Source organism: Melitaea cinxia, chromosome 8 (assembly GCF_905220565.1).
Source record: "Melitaea cinxia chromosome 8, ilMelCinx1.1, whole genome shotgun sequence".
Taxonomy (NCBI): domain Eukaryota; kingdom Metazoa; phylum Arthropoda; class Insecta; order Lepidoptera; family Nymphalidae; genus Melitaea; species Melitaea cinxia.
Window position 1 is genome coordinate 2,493,978 of NC_059401.1, and position 17,225 is coordinate 2,511,202.

Below are 17,225 nucleotides of genomic sequence, written 5' to 3' on the forward strand. Positions count from 1 at the left end.
GCATCGTTGAGAGTAAAAAACGACAACTCTGTGGTTACAGAATCCGAAAAAATTTCACCGATTCTATTTTCACTCTATGAAGTTGTTTTAAAATATGTTTTATACATTTACTAAGTAAATTTATTTAACATTACTATGAAAATTTTTATAAAGAACATTAAGAAAATAGGAAAAAGTATTAAGAATTTTTTGTGAGTTTTTAAAAAAAATTGTTAATTAAGTGATATAAATTTTCTAAAAATTGCTTAGCATTTTAAAGAATAGCATATAATACTGAGGACATATTTCAGAAAATCATGATAATCGTATATAAAATAAAATGATGAACTGGCTAGTAACAGTATAATATATTATGTATATAATTATTAAAACAAAGCATATCAAGTATTCGTACTAGTCCTTAAACAAAATAAAATTATAAAGTATAATCGATCAAGCACACTGGCATCTTAAACTCTAAATGTTTTATTAAAAAAAAAGAAATAATCCTTTTATTGAGTTCTTTAAGGACGAATATTCATGACAGCCGACATTTTTGTTTAATTGCTACATACGTAGCGAATGGGCGGTAAAAAATTACCATTATCTTAACGACATGTTACTTTTAATAGATGAGATATTACAATACGTATAATTATTATTTCTTTTACTTTTTTAATTTCTTTTTTGTTTTTTTTTTTTGTAAATTATGTTAAAGAAACGAAGGTCGTTTAGTTTTATGCCAAATATATCACACAATCTTACGACAGTATTAGATGCAAAAAGTTAAATGGATATATGTTAGTCGATCACAGAATAAATTAGAAGAAAACTTAACACAGAAATAGGTTATGGGTATATATAGGAGTCTGTAACAGCGCACAGTTCCTTGTTTATTTCAGAAAAATCTATTTCCAATGGGGGAGAAGTCTCGCGCAAAAGCTACTTATCTACAAAAAAAATTACTTTTAAAAATACAATTTTTACTCTGCCATTATTTTAAAATCAACAAAAATATCTTCTAAAACACTGAAGACGAGTCACTTTATTATCTGTGTGTCACAACAAAAAAGTTAAACACTTTATAAGAATAGCACAAACAGAACGCCGGATCGCGATAATTGATCTTCTTTAATGCATTGTTAAAAGCAATTAGGCTTTTTCATCTGACTTATTAAAGATGTATAAACGTATCCAATGCAATAAATTCTTTACATGTTGTCGTAATGCTTCAGTCTGTAACCTCCCACTGCTGGGCATAGGCCTTTTTCTGCATGTTGGAGAAGGATTGGAGCTTAATCTATCACGCTGGTCCACTGTAGGTTGGCCGATATGTCCCTTCTATGTGTAATGATCGTTATCAGGTATTTATGATGACTTATCGTGCTCTCCGAGGCACGGTGCGTAGACCCGCAAGGACAGACAACAAATATTTCAATTCAACCAGAAATATTTCAATATTATTAAATATATTATATAAAGATATATATAAAGAAAAAAGATATATATAAAGATATATTATATAAAGATATATCTTTTTGCATAAATATCGTGTAATTTAAACAGCAAATTTTTAAGATCATTTTTTTTTCGTTATAATTTTTATGTTGTTTCTTAATTTTTACTTTGTCTACCTAAAGACTGAGGTAGGGCACAGCAGGAAACTTCCTGCTCAAAATATGGAGCAGGCCGACTGGGGTAGTACTTCGACCTTACAGAAGATCACAGCTAAATAATACTATTTTCAAGCGGTGTTGTGTTCCTATTGGTAAGTAAGGTAACCAGAGCTCCTGGGAGGATTGGAGTCGGCAATGCGCTTGCAATGCTTCTGGTGGTGCAGGCGTCTATAACATTTGTTTGGTCTCGCAGGTGAACCCATTTACGGGTGATATCCAGGATGCCCAGGTAGGCAGTCCTAGACCGAATGTCGGCTTCAGCAATTGGGGGTGCAATACCGACCAAAACCCCTGCGGGAGCAAGGCAGCCGCTACGCGTATGCCGTACGGCTACTCCGCCAGGTTCTGCCCCCACCTCTGCATTAGCGCTTCTTGCTCCTTCCGACGAACCCGTACGATCCCGTCCAACGTGGGGTTTTCACTGAGAACCCTCAGGCGTCTATAACCTACGGTAATCGCTTACCATCAGGTGAGTCGTACGCTTGTTTGCCGACCTAGTTGCATAAAAAATGTCTTATTAAAATAATGTTAAAGAAAAACCGAAATTGTTATTTGTTAGATTAATTAATATTAATTCAGAAGATTTAAATGTGGCTGTTGATTTTTGTACGAAATCAATAAATAAATAAAATCTGTGCAAGTAGAGACTAAACGTTAGCGAGTTAAACGTAGATTCCTAATAAATGTACATCCTCTTTTACACATATAATGATTTCCGCGATACGAATGACATATCTTACAACCGTTAAAACATTAAAATTATCTTTAATACTATTTTTCTCAGTAATTTAATGCTAAATGTGTTTTTTTGAGATGTAGAGAAATCATCGATGAGTTTTAATACTTTTAACACCCGGTTTTATGACCTAAGTTTCAGTGCATTTGGAGTATGCGTGTGGTTAAAAAGTTAATGATCTGAAAGAATGTTTTTATATACTTTTGAAAACGTTTTTTTTTTTTAATTTAATTATGGAATATGTCATAATTTTTCACAAATTATTTATATTTTTATTTTTGATTTTTCTAACTTACTATAGTCGTCACAAAATAATAGGCCCGTTTGGATATATGTCATCGGGACTTAAAGAGCGAAGTAACCATACAACTGTTTGTTGTTGGTATTCGATACTCTCTGTAAATGGATTCAAGTTTGTATGAGTATTTGATCGATTTCATTATGTAATGTAGAGTGCAATTGATTAAAATTTTGATCAGAAATTTAACTTGAACTTTAATATTGTATGTAATTTAAAATAATACAATGGCACAAAAGGTCAATTTGTCTTTATTTTATATTTTTATATTGTTTTCTATTGCTTACACGAGTTTTAAGCATTATACTGAAACAATTTTTTCAGAATTTATCGCGGTTTATTAGCAAAATCAAAATTTTATTTACGACTTTGAGCGCCAAGCTCTATTTTTCAGTAAAGACAACATTTAATTACGATTAAAATCGATGGTAAAATTCAGTAATTAATTAGTTACAGCACTAGTGTTTAAAAAAAAGACTTAGGATGTGGCTGTTTTTGAGACATTTCGAATTAATTAGAAATTGCATGCTACAATAAAGTAAGTGCGAAAAGAATACTCCCAATATATATTCTATCATATTATGTACCACGCCAAAAAATGTACGTATGTTTAAAAACACTTTATGTTCTTAATAATTCTTGTAGTTTCTTAGTTTCGTACCCAGTTACGTTCTAGGATTTATCAAATGTCCAAACGGGCCTCTTATTTTGTGACGACTTTAATAATGTTACTGCCTGTTTATCATATTGTATGTAACATTATTATGTTTTTAATAATAATTATAACATATTTAATATTTCTAAGGTCTTCGAATTTTTATTAAGCTTGAAATCTTGATCGCAAAGTTTAAATGTCCTTCGTGTTTTCTCCATCCTACATATGACATAATGCATAAATAACTCCTTTTACTATCACGTAAATTTATTGATTAACTTGATTAATTTACTTTTTTTTCATTAGAACGACACAATTACAAAATAATTTTTTTCTCCACTGAAAATCAATGCTGTAACTTAATGCTAAGTGGCAGACCTATGTTTAGTCACCCTATTGAAGAATTAAATTTATTATATGATATAATTATTATTTTGTCTGGATTAGTAATATATTTTTATTTTTAAGTATTACTTTACAAGCTGTGATCAAATAAAAATTATTTTTAAAAATAGCAAACTATCGGTACTTCAGCAAACTTCAATTAAGAGGCCAAATGCCTTCAATGAAAACGATTTTTAATTATCGCCCTACCCCGCCGTAAAGGTTCATAATCGGCTATTTAAATACATGTACGATATTCGTAAAAAGACCACACGCGGTGATCTTGCAAATAAAATAATACTAAAAAAACTATTTCTGCTTCATCCTATTTTTAGTTTTGCAATTTCTGCTTCATCCTATTTTTAGTTTTGCAATTTTAACATTGAATGCGAAATTCATAGGAACTTTATTATCAAGAAAACCCTCTTTGGTTACGATTTTTTTTTGTTAACCACCTACAATTCTACATAAAAGCTGTACATAATTATTAACTTTCCTTAGTATAAAAGAAATTTTAAAATAATTTGTATTCCCGAAAATCATTTTGTATTTATTATAATGTTAAAACTTTTCAATGATCTGTTGTATCTATTAAAAAAAAATCTTATCGCGAACGTTCTTATTCATTCAGCCTTATTTCATAGATAATATACTATATAATATATATGTATGGATATGAAAAAATAAGTAACAATTAACAGTTCTAAGAACAGCAAAATTAATCAAGTTATTAATGTTAATTAATCTTTTAATAATGATTGCATTCTCATGCGATCGTTTTCATTGAACATAATTTAATGGCGGACCGTCTTAAAAGGTAAAATGAAAGCGAAATGCCACGAGGTAAACAACGCTATTGAATTTACATAATTAACCAAACATGAATATCATTTAATGTCTGATATTGTTAACTTTTAACGAACAAGCACAGAACATAAATATATGTGTCAATTTTACACGCCAAAACTTCGTAATTTTTTAACCATTCAGCTAATACTATTATAATTGCTTATAAAATAATAATGTATTTGCAATAATAAAAATAAATAGTCAGTATAAGTATTTATAGTTTTTTTTTTTGTACAAAACTTTAAAAACATAAACCTCCTTGCTATCAAACCTCTTTGAAACAATGTTCGCCATGATTCGTCTCATAAATCTATAGAGTTACATCATTAACATCGCGTGACTGTGCACCATAAGAGAGCCTGTCGGGTGTTTACGGCTATTTAAACCATGCTAGGCCAATTTATTGATGACCAATCACCTTCGGATTCATTAGCCTAGGGTTTTAGTCATGGCTTGAAAATTAGTTTTTTTTTTTAAATCAGAACTAGCATTTAAAGCACTTTTTTGTATATATTATTAAGCTACTTCCTATGGTTATACCCGTGGATAAGTAGTACATAATATTGATTTGATAATTACCTAATAACAGGTTTAACGGGAACTTATTTCATATTTAAAAATTTTCAATCCAAAAAATTCAATCTATTAAAGTATAATATAAAGTAATGTTAATACATATCATATTTTTTTTAACACCAACAGCCTACTAAATACAAATTCTTCTTCTTTCTAAGTTCAGAACTAAAAACCTTAAGTTAATAACTCAAATCTCGGTTCTACAACTTTACTGAATGACTTTTATTAATATTCTAAGCTTAAGTCTATCCTATTCATAATCTTCGTCTTTGCTAAACTATGCGTCATAGTATCTAGTAGTATAAGTATATCTAGTAGTATAGTATCTAGTAGTATAATGATCTAGTAGTTTTCGATATTTCGTAATTAATCAAAGAATAATAAATAAACGGCCTTAACGGTTTCAACCGCGATAATTTAAGAAACAACGTACTAAAATATTATATAGCCTACTCTCTATACCTACTCGTTAAATGTACCGTCCAACACAAAAAGAATTATTCAATTTGAACCAGTAGTTCCTGAAATTAGCGCTATCAAACAAACAAACAAACAAACTTTTCAGCTTTGTAATATTAATATAGATTTTTAATATTGTTGTAATAATGTTAATGAACAAAATAAATATTTAAATTATTACGCTTTACACATAAAATAAAAAATGAGGTTATAATAGTCTAAATGTAAAAAAAATTCTAATTGTATTTACAGATTTTATATAAAAAATATGTTCACATTTATATCGGATTTTAATAATGTTTAACATAATTTATTTCAACTTAATGACAGGTCAGTAATGTTTAAAGATATATTAAAAAAGTTGACATTGGTATATTCGGAGTCGTGAACAGTGTTCCGTAGTACAGCGACAATAGTAACCATATTAATTTTTTGATAGGCAATCCAAAAATGCTAAATAATATTTTAATAAGGTAACCCATTAATTTTTTAATTCAATTTTTTTTTGTATCGATATTAAATCATGTTAATATTATATAAACGCGAAAGTTTGTATGTATGGATGTATGGGTGTTTGTTCCTCTTTCACGCAAAAACTAACGAATGGATTTTAATAAAAAGCTTACAGTAATATAGCCTATACAATAGAATAACAGATAGGCTGTAATTTTTAAAGATAGTGTGTAAATTGTCCAAAATATAAAGATAATTGTCAAGTAAGTCGGAAAAAAGTCTGCCATCTGCGAGCTATTCTGGCTTATGCTGCAAAAACTGTAGAGTTTATAAGTATAATAATGTATAAGAGAAATGTTTATCTTAATTAGTTCTAAAAAAGTCTGCGATAGCATATATCTATCTTTTATGAGTAAGCTATTACCGCAAAAACAGCGAACCATAAATACAATAAAAGTTGATTTCTAATGCACATTTGGTTGTAACAAATTGATTTTTATGTCGCAGAACCAATTTTGATGAATTTTGGTATAAAGATAGATACTAGAAGGATAATAATCTTCTCGAAGTACTTACTAATCCTGCGCAGACGAAGTCGCTGGTACCAGCTAGTAATAAATAAAATATTAGGGTTCCAAAGGTAAATCATATGACAGGCATACGAAAGAAACGACTAACGATAAATTCCAAGAATTAATGAACCATTAACTTATGAAATGAAAAGCTATGAAAAATCATCATCATCATTACAGCCTATACAGTCCACTGCTGGACATAGACCTCCACAAGTTTACGCCAAAAATAACGTGAACTCATGTGTTTTGCCTATAGTCACCACGCTGGGCAGGCGGGTTGGTGACCGCAGTACTGGCTTTGTCGCACCGAAGACGCTGCTGCCCGTCGTCGGCCTGTGTATTTCAAAGCCAGCAGTTGGATGGTTACCCCGCCATCGGCCGGCTTCTTAAGTTCCAAGGTGGTTGTGGAACCTTGTTATCCCTTAGTCGCCTCTTACGATACCCACGGGAAGAGAGGGGGTGGCTAAATTATTTAGTGCCGTAGCCACGCAGCAAAAATAAATACTATATGAAAAATACCTTAATAGTATTTCATAGAAACATTACGTCTTATAAAATTTTCACCTTAATAATTGTGTTTGCTCGCAAACGAAAAAAAAAACCGACTTCAATTACATCGACAAGTAATACAACGTAGATCGACGAAAAAATAGTCAAGTAACTACGCGTTATCAAAGATTACTCAAAAAGTAGTTATCAGATCTCGATAAAATTTATATGTGACTATATAATAAACATCAGCTTTCGATTAAATTAAAAATTATTAAAATCGGTAAACCCAGTAAAAAGTTATTACGGATTTTCGAGAGTTTCCCTCGATTTCTCTGGGATCCCATCATCAGATCCTGGTTTCCTTATCACGGTACCAAACTAGGGATGTCCCCTTTCCAACAAAAAAAGAATTATCAAAATCGGTACATCCAGTAGAAAGTTATGCGGTATAATAGAACGTAGGTCAACGAAAAAAGCGTCAAGTAAAAACGCATTATTAGATATAACTCGAAAAGTAGTTGTTAGATCGCAAATAAATTTAAATGGGACCAATTGGCACACACCACCTTTCGATTAAAACAAAGTTTGTCGAAATCGGTCCACACAGTCAAAAGTTCTGATGTAACATACATAAAAAAAAAAAAAAAAAATACAGTCGAATTGAGAACCTCCTCCTTTTTTGGAAGTCGGTTAAAAAATACGCGTGAATGGCAAGCGAATCAATGAAGCGGTTTCCATGACAACGTAAAATCAAAATAGATGGCTGTTATTGGAGATTAGCCGTAAGTAGTTGGACTACCGATGTAGTTTAGGAAAAGTAAACATACTAATTTAATATTTACGAAATTATAGCATAAAGCTATGAAACGTACCACGTACGGTTTACCAAGTTTTTAAAGCGTTACCTGTGAAGCAGATTACAAAATTTTTGTTAATATTTAAAAAAGGGTTTTATAAAATTATTTAAAATTCGTAATAAATACTTTCATCCAATTGGATATTAGAGACCTCAATAAATCTCCGTATATTCAAAAGGTATTTGTATTAAATTGAACGCGTATTAAGAGGCGGACACCGTATTGGGGGGACAATTCGCCTAGCTTTCTATGGCTGGGGTGAGTTGAAATATATAATTGTATACTTATAGCGGTCTTGTCATGATACGGAATAGTAAATGAAATATGTGGCTTTATTTAGTCTGTAGTATAATTAAACACAACTACATTTGAATTTGAAAAAAAGTTTATTAAAAAGATAATTATAAGAAAAAAATATTTGTTGCGTTGTTTTACTATAATGTTAACGGAAAATATTATTTTCAAAACTTATTTTTATAATAATATACTGCCTTATTAAAATTAAAAAAAAGTTAAACTAAGGCAACCTCTTTTAACCAATCGTATTAAATACAATCGTATTAAATAAAATCGTCCAAATGCAAATTCATAAAATTTACAAAAAAAAAAAACTCAATCCATTTCGCTGGATTGAACCAACAATACCTAATTACGTATGAACAAGGCAATCAGGACACAATCCCTAGACGTAAATCCCGTCACATTCATACAGTTTAACGAAACGTTTGTGTTACCGAATCGTTTATATTAAAATAGGAATGGCTATCCGTAATAGGAGCACTTCTACAACGCTAGATGCTATCTTATCCACATTGTAATTCTTATAATTTACAATGTTAAAGTGTAATGGACTATTACTGTCATTGCTGGGTCGGTGGATACTTCTATCAATTCCAGTTTAAGCCGGCTTAGAGTGGTTTGAATGTGTGTTTGGTCGTAAACTGTGCGTGTATTTAGTAAATGTTTATTTACGTTTCTTGTATTGTCAATAAAGTTAATAAAAAATTATGATTTTTGGGTATTAACTTAGAAATATATTTATCGACATTAGAAACACTTTTCTTATAACTACAACTTTACCTAACTATTAAAAAAAAAGTGCATATTTAATATTTTTGAATAATTTTTTTAAGATAGTTTCAAGAAAATTATTATGACGATAAAATAAACAACAAGAACAAACATTTAATTATTATTATTTATTTATTTCGCTTTATAAATTTTGACGCAATGAATTTCTTAGCAAAAAATCGAACATGCATTTTAGATAAGTACAAAAAATTCATAGACGAGACTACTGCCATATATGTATCGGACTTGATTTGGTGACATATAGTTTTTGACAGACCATAAATATCTATGAATGTCGCACTATCAATATTAATCAAACGAAATATTTTGAATTTGCAAATAAATGGAATTAATTATACTTATAAAATTTATAATTAGTGAACTAAGCTGCATTTAACTTGAATTTTAACGATGATTTTTATTCAATAATGCCTTAGTCTTATTAGACTTTAATTAGAATAAGAGTAACTATAGTTAAATGTTTAATCGTAAAAATAAAAATTATTATAGGCGGATATTTATAGTTTTCCTTATCTAAAAAATGTTTTAATCACGGACCTCCTTCTAGAATACGCATATTGTAAAACGTCATCTCATTGGTCGCGCCGCCGCGGGCGAGCAACACTCGCCTTGCAAGCGTTCACTGTTTAATTTTCAATTTAGATCGCAATTTGCGATGAGAGCACCGAGCGCCCAAACTTGGCTCACTTGTGGATAGATTTATATTCACATATGACTATGTACCAACACGGAATGTTTTAAAACGAATTAACTCGCGTAAGTTATGAGCCCGCTCCGGATTCTACAGATAAGCTTTAATGAAAATTGCGACTTTTTTTAACAAATTCGCGGGGAGGCGGGCTATAAGATAAAAGGGATTGATCTGTCTCAATGACTAATTGTCCGCTCGCCCGATGAAGTAGGCTTGTTTTATCGTAATTGAACACGCTCGAACAATGTGTTTATGGTATATATTTTTTGTACACTCGTTACGTCCTTAACTAAAATAAATACATGAAATTTTTATGCGAACCGAGACGCTTCTCGTTGTGGAAAACGTTTTCTACGGAAGTTGTTGATGATTGCGAAACTTTCTGAACTGTTTCACGAGACATTTAAGTGCATAAAGTCGTCAACACTAACGATATCGTTCATGGCGCAATCGACTCTGACATTTCACTGTGCTGACATTTTCACAAGTAATTCAATCAAAAATAGCAAATTATCAGCAGACACGCCATACATTTACTCTCACTCCATAGATACTCGTCATCGATACACAATGGTGAGATTGACGGGAAATTGATTTTTATAAATTACACCGATGCAAATCAAATCGTTTCACAAGTAGGTTAATAGTAGCCGGTGCCGAAGAAATTTCTACTGAATGAGTACTACTACTACAGTACCACAAACAAACTAGTAACATTATAAGCTTCATAATGCATAAAATCTTTAATAATTCAAAATTTTATGTTCATTACCTCCGCTCATTGGTGTCATCGCTTAAAATGTAATTTATATCAAAATGGACATACAAACACCATATTTTACACTAAATTTCAAGTCTTAATTATTAGACAAAAGGAAGAATAAATAAATTCCTTTTATATTTAATAATCAAATAACTAACCTTTAAAATACAGCTGCCGACGGCTTCGTTCTCCGATACGGTCACGTTGTAGAAGGACTGGTCGAAGATCGGCTCGTTGTCGTTTACGTCTAAAACTGTCACCAACAACGTCGCCGTGGACGACAATGGCGGGTTGCCCCGATCACTGGCGACAACCGTCAGCTCCGGCATTGGATTCGTTTCACAATCGACACGGGCACGAGTCGTAACTAAACCAGAACGCTCATCGATCGAAAACCAATCTGACTGCGGTGTAGGAAGTAAAGAATATCTGATCTCAGAATTTTCTCCTTCGTCTACATCGCTCGCAGTTACTTGGATGACCGGCGTACCTGGAGCTGCTGCTTCCGGTACACTTGTTTTATATTCGCTTTCTAGAAAAACCGGTGGGTTGTCGTTTACATCAGTCACACGAAGGCTGATGATACGAGATGCGTGTAACGGAGGTGACCCCTTGTCGGTCGCAACTACACTCAGAGTGTAAGATGACTGGGACTCTCTGTCTAAAGGTAAGGCTACTACCACTAAATATATTATGTTATCGTGCGTTCTTAAATCGAAATGTCCGTCACCACCACTTAGCGTAACGTTAACGTTTGCGTATTCAGTTTTAGAATCAGGATCATGTACCGATATTCTTGCTACGAATTCATCTAACTGAGCTGATTCTGATATTTTAGGTGTAGCATCATCACTTAGGAATATTACATCAATCGTTGGCTGATTATCGTTTACGTCGGTGACGCGAATAGATACGAACGCCGTTGTCTCTAGAGGCTGAGCCCCTTTATCTCTGGCAACGACGACCAACTCGTGCAACTCTTTGGTCTCAAAATCTAAACCCTTGTTCACAGTTATCTCACCGGTATTGGGGTCTATTTTAAACATATTCTCTTTATCGCTCTGTCGTCTATTTATCGAGTATTCAATCAAACCGTTTTCACCCGCGTCTGAATCAATAGCAAACACTTTCAACACAGTCGTACCAACTGTGGCATTTTCAGGTATCATAGCTGAATACGCACTTTCTGCGAATACCGGTGGATTATCGTTAACATCTAATATGGTAATATTTACAGTCATTGTACCTCTTAAAGGCGGAGTACCGCCATCAAGTGCTTCTATGACCAACTCATAGTGATCAGTAGTTTCTCTATCAAGGAAACCATTGATTTGAAGGTCTAGATAAAGCACACCATCACGCTCCCTATGCGACGATAGCCTAAACGCGTTATCTGTATTACCAGATACAATATTGTACCTCTGCGTATTGAATACTCCTAAATCCTGATCTTTGGCTGGATTTAGCTTTCTCTTGACATCTCTAGGAGTATTCTCAGAGAACTCAACGTTCATGACCGCGGTGGGGAAAGTTGGAGCGTTATCGTTTTCATCTGACACGCGAACTACGACGCGGACGTTATCTCCGCTTGCGGGTATAGCGACTAGAGCGTAATGGTCCCTATTTTCTCTATCTAAAGGCACTCGTGTCCTTATTTCTCCTGTTTGAGGGTCTATTTTGAGGTCGTCATTGACTGCGCTACCCGGGACCGGGACGATGGTGTATGGTGGTGCGGCGTCCGGTAGCTCATCGCCGAGGTTCCCGACGAGGGTGCCGGCACGTGCATTCTCTCTGACGGTGAACTCTCTGACGTGCTCGGCCGCCGCCGAGGCGACCAGGAAACAGAAGATCGCGCGCAACATCGCGCGTCAGTGTTTCTCACCGTTCACACATTGTCACTCGCACCTGAAATAACAAATTGTTTAAATTAATTACATACTTAAAATTAATTAAATCTCATAATGAAGAAAGTTAAACAAAACAAAGTTCTATTATAACCAGAGCATTTAATATAATGTGGGAATAATTTAAGTGAAAGGCCACTGGTAAATAAAGACTTTCACCTAAATGTTAATATCAATGCGTGATTCTAAATACAAATATTTCATGCGAATAAAGTTTGCGTGTTGGTCATATAAAAGTAACAATAAGAAAAGTGACCAAAAAACAAGCCATCGGAATGATATCATTGTGCAACTGTTGATGTTAATTAATAATTGATTATGAAATAATATCGTATTCCAAAGCGTTAAATATATCAATAAATTAGTACCTAACCTACCAGATTTAGTCTTATTTATCACATTTCGAAATGAAGAAAAATAGAAAAGTGTTATTTCTGTAGGGTACGGTATTTCGTAAACGGGACCTTTACGAGTAAATTTCGATTTCGATTAAAAGTGTACCCTTTATCGAAAAAGGTAAACTTCAAGGAAATTTAAATGAATATAATAAAATTTATGTTCAAACACAAATACTAATTTTATCATTTCTATGTTCTTTTCCGAAAAATTTTAGTACAACCAAATAAACAAAAAACCCTAATCAACCGTTACTGAGAAATCAAAACTCATACGTATAAATTAATTAAAATAATGTTAAAAAATGCGTTCAACGGTTTTTTTTGACATTAAAATTGCGTCGCTTAAAAGAGAATTACGAATAATAATCTTAAATAATCATTATTTAAATATTTTTAGTCTACATAAAAAAAAATATAAGACCTTATAAAAAGCCGCAAAAAAATCAAAAGTGCCGTCAGTCTGCACTAAAACAGCCTGACTTACTTATAATTAGACTCTAAATTATATTATATATTTTTAAGAGATATGAGTTGATAAGGAATACGTAAGGTTGCATCTAAGGCTGGCCGCAAATTGTATGCTTTTTCTGTTAGAAATTGTAAAACATAAGTTACTTAAAATCGATTTTAGTTCGTTTTAAATCATTATTAAAGAATAGTCAAGAATAGAATGTGCTATAGATAATTAACTGCAACTCATAAAGGTATTGCTTGAACTAACCTATTTGTTTTTTTTTATTTTATTTTTTATGGTGAATGAGAGCACAGGAAGCTAAAATACTTTTTGCTTTGCTTCCTTCGAGGCTTTATTACTTCAGCGTGTATTTAGCTTGTTGTATCACAAGTGACGACAAGATAAATCGCCTATTTTTTATTCTGGTTTTCTAGTTTTTTTTTCCTTAAATCTACACCAATATTATAAAGCTTCTTACTACTTCGTTTAGTTGATGGCTCTTATCTTAGAAACTATGAGTTCGATTCAAGTAATTCTTCTAGAACTGAACAGTTCGTTTAACCAGGAAAGCTAGGCTACATAACATCATATTATAACCAATAAGAAAGGAGCATTGGTAAAATTTTTATTGGAAAAATGTAGCAAAAGCGATGCAGGTAAGTTAGAAACTTCCAAAGAATTTTTCTCCTGTTTTAGTGAGATGACGCGGGAAGCTATTTTCTGATATTTCTAACAACGTGCGGTCAGCCTTACAAACATACAGGTTTCCGTGTAAGACGGTGCGCGTTCTCCGTCGTAATAAAACCGTATTTTTATTGATACCGACGGTAACATTAAACGCACGGAATGAGATTGTATTAATGCATTTAAAGTTTAAGATCAAAAAATTGAACTTATATTTAATTTTTATATCGAAAACACTTAAACTTATGTTTTACGTTTATTGTGTATTTTAATGATAATTTAAAAATTACGTACCAGTTATAATAGTAGAAATTAAAGCACGATTTAAAGATCAATCGATGTTACACATAACTGATAAGTTGCATTCGCAGTGACATTTATAGCTGCACTTTCCTTCACATAAGTCCTAGCGTGAGGTATTATAGATAGCCGACAACTTCTGATAAACATGCTTTACGATAACATAATAAAATTACATATCAGTCTCGTAGATACGAAGATTATCGCGTTCAAAGATAAAACTCTTTCACTCCATTCAATTATCACTTCAGCCTATTGTAGTCCACTGTTGAACATAGACCTCCACAAGTTCGCGCCAAAAATAGCATGAACTCGTGTGTTTTGCCCATAGTCACCACGCTGGGCAAACGGGTTGGTGACCGCAGGGCTAGCTTTATCGCAATGAAGACGCTGCTGCCCGTCTCCGACCTGTATATTTCAAAGCCAGCAGTTACGCTTTATAAGTTCCAAGGTGGTAGTGGAACTGTGTTATCCCTTAGTCGCCTTTTACGACACCCACGGGAAGAGAGGCTATATTCTTTAATGCCGTAGCCACACAGCATGTACACACAATTATGGTAGGTAAGTATTAATTATTATAGACGTTGCAAACTTTTCGTGTTAAAGATTTGAAAGGGTATATTTCTGAATGAGAGCACATTCTACAAAAAAAAATAATAATACTATAAACTCAGATTAAATCATCATAGGGTTGTATTGCATAACATTAGGTGTATATAATTGTTTGCTCGCAAGCGAAAAAAAAAACTACTTCAATTACATCTACATGTACATACCAAGTAGGTACACGAAAAAAAACATCGGAATCAGTTCACCCAGTCAAAAGTTCTGAGGTAACATACATAAAAAATACAATCGAATTGAGAACCTCCTCCTTTTTTTAAAGTCGGTTAAAAGTTAAGTGTATAGTCTGAATTTAGTTGTGTATTTATCAGTTGCTTCTCATCCTAAAGGTATTTATAAAATTGGCAAATAATACAAGTAATGCAAGAAACTTAAGGAAAGCAATTTACATTTAAGATAAGAATGTCAAGTCATTTCACTGCAACGAGGTATAAAAATTCCGACATAATAAAAGTATTTACTTCAAAAATCATTGGAATTCCTCAAAAATCTTGTTCATTAAACACAAAAATGATCAAAGTGTCAGAAAACGGCAGAAAGACACTTCGAGATGAATTAGTGACAGAATAGCGCGCGCGCCTGACTGCAAACATGAATACCGCCGCACATTATGAGATATTATTTTGTCTCTGTTAGGAAAATTCTCGCAGTCATTGTACTGACGTTGTAAAAGTAAATTGACTATTTTATAATTTAACACTAGTGATTTTTAAAAAGACATGAGAATTGACATTTCACTCCACAAGTCTCATCACAATCAAGGATATCGGGTCAATAATATTGAAATCATCAAAATCATATCTTGATGTCTAAATTAATGTCGGTCTATAATGTATGCTTTAAGTTTTTACAATGACAAATCCACTAATAATCACATCAACGTGTAACTTATATTTTAAAAATCTGATATGTACATTTTTAACTATGTGCGGCGTTTTGTTACAGTATTATATTAGCAGTTCTAATAAGAATTTGTGTATGAGAAAATTTTAATAATGTGCGTTGAGGCTACGGATTAAAAACTTTGCTGGCGTGAAAACTTGACTTACGAATTGTGACGTCATTTATTTAAAAGAATTTGACCGCGTAATCGTTTGCAGTAGCTAGGAATATTCAAATAAGATTTGTTACTGTCACGAACTTTTTAAAATTTTTCATTACTTTTATGATGTTTAACTGAAACTTACACGTCTGTTATAGCACTAGGCTATATTTTGTATGAATCGTGACAGTTCATGTTATGTCCCATTGTTTCCAATAAATTTTACGATACATAAAAAACAATAGGGAGTTAAAACAGACTTATAATAAAAGTAAATAAATTTGAAGAGCCCCAGAATTACTGTCTTCAACTGTATCAAATTTTAATTTAAAAAAATCGATAAGGATTAATTTTGACATCACATCTATATATAGATGCGAACAATACTGTAAATACTTTAGCGAAACAATGGCCACTTAAGTAAACACATAATTATATGTATGGAGCCGATTTGCATTGAATATGATTGTTATCGATCAGAGAGTTACTACACGCGTATCAACACGTTGACCGTTTGTGAGTTGAGATGTGACGATTGTAGTCGAGGCAGTTTGAAACGAAATTATAATTATAGCTGTGTTTAATACTGTTCCATATTATTTTAGATTATTGAAGTAAAACTTCGCACTCTTGAGCAGGTGAATGAGTAACGAAAGTGTTATGAAAAATGTGATCGGATGAGGCGAACGGAAGTTGAGAGCGAGATATAAGTTAGTAAAGATAGAAAGAGAGCGAGAGTAACGTTTTATATATTACTGTGATGGCAACTAAAGAAGTTTCAATCATGTGGTCTAAAGGATAATCGTTTTGTTGTTGGCTACTTCTTTTAAATTTATAAATTGATATGAGTAATGTATATGAATTAAACTTCTTCCAAATTCTCCCTTGCCAAATAATTTATCTGCCCTTATATATCTACAAATTACAAAGTGATGATATTTGTCTTGAAACTTGTGTACTTTTTCTTTCTGGCGATTTTTTTTCATTTGTATCACTACTTAAAAATTGAAAAGGAGTGAAAAGAAATTCCTATGTTACAAAAAAAAAGTATTTATATCGTTAAAATAAATAAACAGAAATACTTATTTTCTTTAAAAAATAAATTTTATTTTTACGAATTTAAACATATATAAAACAAAAACGTTAAATGATAACCAATAAGAGATAATATTTTAGTAATGGCAGTTCTCACGTCAACGAAACGTAGGTGTTCAAGATATTTAGTGCTACTAAATTAGAAACGTTTTTTATAAAATTAAATTTATGACACAGATATTCTTTAGT

At 32.2% G+C, this 17,225-nt stretch overlaps 1 protein-coding gene across 1 annotated transcript; it reads right to left on the bottom strand.

The window, feature by feature from the left end:
- Window positions 1–6,995: 6,995 nt before the first annotated feature.
- Window positions 6,996–12,268, bottom strand: LOC123655492 (protein dachsous-like; the record flags this gene model as incomplete). Its single annotated transcript, XM_045591270.1, has 2 exons — window positions 10,694–12,268; window positions 6,996–7,025 (listed from the first exon to the last, which is right to left on the bottom strand). Coding segments are annotated over exons 1-2 (1,386 nt in total), but the record flags the coding sequence as incomplete, so codon positions are not given.
- Window positions 12,269–17,225: the final 4,957 nt, after the last annotated feature.